Source organism: Narcine bancroftii, chromosome 4 (assembly GCF_036971445.1).
Source record: "Narcine bancroftii isolate sNarBan1 chromosome 4, sNarBan1.hap1, whole genome shotgun sequence".
Classification (NCBI taxonomy): domain Eukaryota; kingdom Metazoa; phylum Chordata; class Chondrichthyes; order Torpediniformes; family Narcinidae; genus Narcine; species Narcine bancroftii.
Genome location: NC_091472.1, coordinates 134,711,492 through 134,717,491, shown reverse-complemented (window position 1 = coordinate 134,717,491; position 6,000 = coordinate 134,711,492). Strand labels below are relative to the sequence as shown.

At 47.3% G+C, this 6,000-nt stretch overlaps 1 protein-coding gene across 1 annotated transcript in view; it reads left to right on the top strand.

Moving 5' to 3' along the window:
• Nucleotides 1–2,645: 2,645 nt before the first annotated feature.
• Nucleotides 2,646–6,000, top strand: part of gas2l1 (growth arrest-specific 2 like 1) — a 64,501-nt gene continuing 61,146 nt past the window's right edge. Inside the window, exon 1 of the mRNA XM_069932894.1 lies at nt 2,646–3,691. Coding sequence (XP_069788995.1) covers nt 3,080–3,691 — 612 coding nt within the window. The 5' untranslated portion in view covers nt 2,646–3,079. The remainder of the gene's footprint in view (nt 3,692–6,000) is intronic.

Sequence of the window (6,000 nt, the reverse complement as noted above, 5' to 3'; positions counted from 1 at the left end):
CACCTGGGTTCATTTAAGGGATATTTTTGTTCATGGGGTCTGGGGTCCCCAGGTTGTTCATATTCCCACATGAGGAGGGCAGCCCGTCGAATCATCTGCCTCTCCTGGGGTGAGAATAATGTTCCCATTATTGCCTGCATCTCTTCCCACGTATATGTGTTTGGTCCCAGGAATTGGTCGAGCTGTTCGGCCAGTCCTATAGGATCTTCCAATAACTTTTTCATTTCTTTCTTAAATCCCCGCACCTCTGTACTAGTTAGGGGAACATTCACATATCCCGTTCCCCCTCCCGGTCCTCCCATAGGAACTTCCCTCAGGGGATTTAGGCTTATTGAAAACTTTGATGGTCCTGGACCAGTCTGGGATCTTGTCCAGGGTCGGTTTACCGGTGGAAGTTTAGGGTCCGACTCCCTTAATTCATTCTTTTTTTCCCGGCCCCTTTCGGGGAAATCAGATTCATCACCTTTCCCCTCCGGTAATGAGCTTTCCTCGGGCGCAGTAGGCACTGGGGGAATATAAGGAGGGGGAAGGTTGTCCAGAGGTTCCCATTTCTTTTCTCCTGCTACCCTCAATTTAAAACATTTTGTTAAGGATCCTGGCCAGGGAACCCAACAAAATGCATATGCTGACTCTTCTTGATTCACCTTTGGTCTCGAATTTACATATATGTTTAATGCTTGTCTAACCCAATCCTCATCAGATCCAAATTTCGGCCACCAGACCGAGGAACCTTTAATAGGTTGTTTCGACCAAAGGAGACAATATTGAACCATCTTTTTCTTGTTTTTGTCTCGATATCTTTTACTATCCCAATTTTCAAACATTCTCCCCAAAGGGCTGTCAAGGGGAACTCCCAGGAATTGTCCTGAATTTTCAGACGAGCCCTTAGATTTTGATCCTCCCATTTTCCCACCTAGATCCGTTTATCGTTGCTGAGGACCCTCTCATTCTGGACCCTACTCCCTTCTTCTCAGACGCCTCGTCGGAGGTACTGTCCCTCCTTCGGTTACCGCTGAGGTTTCCCTGGGGTCGACCCCTCTCTTCTCGGCACTTCGTCGGAGGTGTTGTCCCTCCTTCGGTTACCGCCGAGGTTTCCCTGGGGTCTATCCTAGAGTCCCACGACAGGGTCCTCACGCCACGACAAAAGCTCTATACCTGATCTATTACGTTAGGTTTTTTATCCTAACAGGTGTATCCCGTTACACCTGTTACCCAATCCCCACACCACAATCGTAAGTCGTCACTTACCGGTGTCTTCTCAGGGATTGAACTGTCACCCTTCTCCTCTCCGTCTTGTCGTGTCACCTTGTCCGGATACCACTCGCTCAAGCCGCCCGAAGCGACGAGCAAGGGACTAGGAGCCGCTGAACTCAGCGGGGTGCACCACCTCCGATGTCCCTCTTCTCGCCTCCCCTCACGGCCGGAGTGTAGATCTCGGACGAGCCCCCATTTGTCAGAAATAAAACTTCTCACACATGAGTCTCTTTAAAACTGATGACACGACAAGCTTTATTTACAAGTCTGCAGAGTTGGACTCAACTGGCTTCTCACCAGTTAAGCCCCGATACATACAGTGCATTGATTTTTATACCCTTATTGTTTGCCCTTCCCCTTCTTATTAATACTGTTTTAATTGGTTAGTATTACAAAAGCATTCTAAGTATAACTGCACTTTTAATTATCACGTTCGTTACGTACGCTGTGAACTCTACATACACTAAATTCTGTTTCTCACCCTTCTTATCAATCTTTTGTCTCCTGCATGTCTCTTACTATGACCATGAAAAGATAGGTTTAAAAAAACATATTCAGCTGAACCTTTTGTCCTTGGCTGCTAGTAAGCTCCCTGTCCGTTCTGGCTTCCCTTTTTATGATTAATCATCACATTTTAACTTAAGTCATTTTAACCTAAATTCTCTATATAACATTCATGACTTTAGCCATCAGCTGGAACATGGGTTATTTAATACTACGAAATATTAGAAAAGTGCCTGCAGCCCAGAATCGAACTGCAATGAAACGTTCCGCCCACCCTTCCCTTTCTTTTCCAGCGTCTGCAGACTTCTTGTTGACCTCCCTTCCACTTTCCAATACTGCTGCTTTTCCCCAGTATCCGCAAACTCCCTTTTGCTGGGTTTGCATTTTCATTTTTTAATTCAAAAAGAGTATTTGTGATCTCTTATTGAATAAAGAGCGTCATCGCGGTGCCAAATAAGCCACTGACCACTCCCTTAAAATATTGGCAGGCAGTTCAGTTGTGTTACTGCAAGTCAGTGAGGTAATGGGACTTTTGCAAATGATGTGTGAACCAAATCTCTATTCCTGACAGAGGATCAGTGAATTACATCACTGCAGAGCCAAAAGATCGACGTGTAACGAAGTGAGCGGATTCGAAGGGCTGAACTGTTTCTCATGAGAGCTTAAATCTCCATCGTGACACAATGGTTGGCGCTTGTTCACTTTCAACCCATTCACAGTTAGGCACCCAAGTGTCCGGGGCCAGTGGGCGGAGGTCGGGAACCGGCTGGTTTCCATAGAAGGAGTCAGGATCGTCAACAAGGGGCCGAGCTGGACGAGAGGGCTTGGTGAAAATCAAGCAGTCCCTTGCCCCCGAAGCGCCCAGGGAGCGATGCGCCCGGCAGCGCCGAGGCAACACGACGGGCATCTGCCGCCCGGCTGCGCACTGGACGAGATGGGCTGTCGGGAAGAGTTGCCTCCTCTTGTGTTCACACCGCCAGGTGGGTCGCTGTCTGAGCCCAAGGCTTCTGCGACGCGGAAGGAGGAGGGAAGCGCGGCGGCGGCGGAGAAACGAGCCAGAGCGGGCCAGCGTTCAATGGGAAAGTGACCGGCGCGGCCGCCAAAGAGCAATTAGAAGCAGAAAGGAAGAGAATTGAACTGCAAGGAGAGAGCGGCCCTCGGAACGATTTAATATGCTTATAGGTGTTATTCTTTAGACTCCGGAAAGTAGGGTGGCAATTAACGAGAGCGAGTCACCTGAAGCTGCGAGTGATAGCCATTTAAAGGGGAAGGGTCGTGGGGAGCTCTGGAGTTAAAAGGGGGGGGGAATTTGGGGAGGAACATGGCGGAGCAGAAGAACATCCAGTCGGCGGCCAGTAAGAGCATTCGCCCGTTCCGATCCAGCGAGGACTATCTGGATGCGATGAAAGAGGACTTGGCCGAGTGGCTGAACGCCCTGTACGACCTGGGGGTCCACGTCGACCATTTCATGGAAGCGCTGGAGACGGGATGCGCCCTGTGTCAACACGCCAACAACGTCAACCAGACCGCCTTGGAGTTTGAGCAGACGTGTCCCGAGGCGGCCAAGAGGATGAGGGTTCCCCGCCACGGGGTGACTTTCGCCTCCAAGAACGTGCCGCCCGGTTCCTTTATCGCCAGGGACAACGTGTCCAACTTCATTGACTGGTGCCGACACGACCTGGGCGTTCAGGACGTCCTGATGTTCGAGACCAACGACCTGGTCCTCCGCAAGAATGAGAAAAACTTCGTGCTGTGCTTGCTGGAAGTGGCCAGACGGGGGTCCAAGTTCGGCATGCTGGCCCCCATGTTGATTCAGATGGAGGAGGAGATCGACGAGGAAATCCGCGACGGGCTGCAAGAGCCGCTGGAAGAGGAGGCTTTCCGTCCCAGAGCCCAGAGGAGGCTGTGTGACTTTAAAAATCTGGACGCTATGGTAAGCTCGGTTCGTCCTATACTTCCGCTCAGCTGTCCGGGGCCCTGCACCGTGGCTCTGTCCGCCTGCAGTCTTCGCAATTCGATTCGCCCATAACTTTGCGTCAAGCCGGTTTCTTAACCACGTCCAGAAAGTGCTCCAGTTTGCAGGTACATGAGAGTTCGGCGTTTGCATAAGGATTATGTACAGAAACACCGAAATCCTTGCTTGCTGCAGGTAGGCAAGATTCTGTAGCAACAAACTACCACAACGTGCCACCAGTCAGAAAAGAGATAATAACGAGAGACTGAATTAAAAAGACTTGTACTTAACCCTACACTGATATTCTACTGTACATGCTCGACTGACATTGTAGTGTAACCGAGGGGCTTTGTATCTGCAGTAATGTCACTATCGTTTACTTGCAGTGGTTCTCAACTTTTCTTTCAACTCACATCTCACTTTAAGTATTCCCGATGTCATTGGTGCTCCGTGATTAGTAAAAGGGATGGCTTAAGGTGGGATGTGGGTGAAAAGAAAACCATTTGAAAACCACTGTTGTCATTGTCCCTCTTTGACTCGTTATGTGCACCGTTTCATCACTCCAAAGGAAATGGGCCCATGACAATTTTTCTCAAGCAAAATATTTCAGTAACAATTGGGTCGAGAGCAGTGATTCTCAACCTTCCCTTCCCACTCACATCCCACCTGAAGCAATCCCTTACTAATCACAGAACACCGATGGCATAGGGACTGCTTCAGGTGGGATGTGAGTGGGAAGGGAAGGTTGAGCCCCACTGGTAGAATTTGAGTGAAGTGTTTTCATTTGTTGGGTGATGTGATGCTTTAGTTCTCCATTAATGTGCAGCTTCATTTTTAGTAGAACGTGTATTTGATTTCCGTAAATTGGATAATGTCTTGAACTGAGATTCTGCCACTCTGAGCCCATTGTCTAAACAATGTTATGACAAAGTCTCCAGCCTGAAACATTAATTCAGTTTCTCTTTCCTGCCGAGTACTTCCAGCATTTTTTGTTTTTAATCACCAAACAGTATCGCTGAAAATTACGGTTTGCTGATGGTGTGTGAATGGAGCTGTGTTCACCCCATGGTGTTTTTGTTTAATAGTCATGGAATTGTACAGCACAGAAATGATCTCCTTCTTGATACCCATTAAGTTCCTGTCTTTGCCAATCCCATTTTTAAGCATTCAAGTTCATTATCATCCGTACATAAACAGTCTGACGAAACAGTTTCTCTCCAGGCCATGGTGCACACAAACACACACACACAATAATCAGTACACAACCACAATGTAAATAAAACAAACATGTTGTCACTGGATGGCTAATTCTGGAGTGGAGTTCTGGGGCCACTCATCTATAAATGTCAGTTATTGCCAGAGAGCAGCAGTTATTAATTTCCCTCTGGTTCCTATGCAGCCTCGGGTAATCCCATTTATTTTCCAGAGATTGTACCTATGCAAGTGAAATCATCCGGAGCATGGACATGGATGGATTTGGTTTGAGTCGTATATGAATGCCAGCATGCTTGCCATGCTTCTGCTTCCTTGCACACCATTTCCAATGACCTCTTCCCTGAGTTTCAGTAGTAGGTTTCAGGCTGGTGTTGGGGCTCAATCCCTTCATTAAGTAGTAATCACGTAGCACCTTTGTGATATGGTCCTCTACCGGCTTCTGGCAGCCTAGTGTGACTACCTCCCTAGAGCTCTGACAGGTTTTTGTGTTTCTTGCATTTAGCACTGTGCTTTCCAATTGGAGACGAGGCTGGAAACTAGAGAGAAGGGTCAAAGGCCACTTTCTGTGTTGTATCGTCCTATAGTTCATTATCTGGAGCCGGGGTTGGCTGCTGCAACAATGTTGCCATTTTCAGGTAGCCATAGCCTTCCATGCCAATGGAATTTCAACCGCTATCACCAAATTCCCCCTCGGGCAGTGACGGTTTTAGTTCCTTTCACTCAACTTTTGATGTTATTTTGCTCTGAATTGACAATATTCAATCATGTTTGCATAAATTTCATTGAATGATATGGGCCAATAATAACCCAAGTGCAACTCCCATAGAAAGTAATAATTGCAGATTAAATATACCCGCCATCAAACCCTATGTAGAATTACACAGGACCAAGTTGTTGGACTCCTCAAATTTCATCATCACCTGGATCAGAAATGAAAATGAATAGAAATTTTTGTGTATTTTGTTTCATTGGGTACAGAGACTGGCTGCCTTTCAGATTGAGGACAAGTGTAAATTGCCTTAGATTTTGGAAACATCCAATTAATTCTTGGAAATATCCCATTAATTCCTATG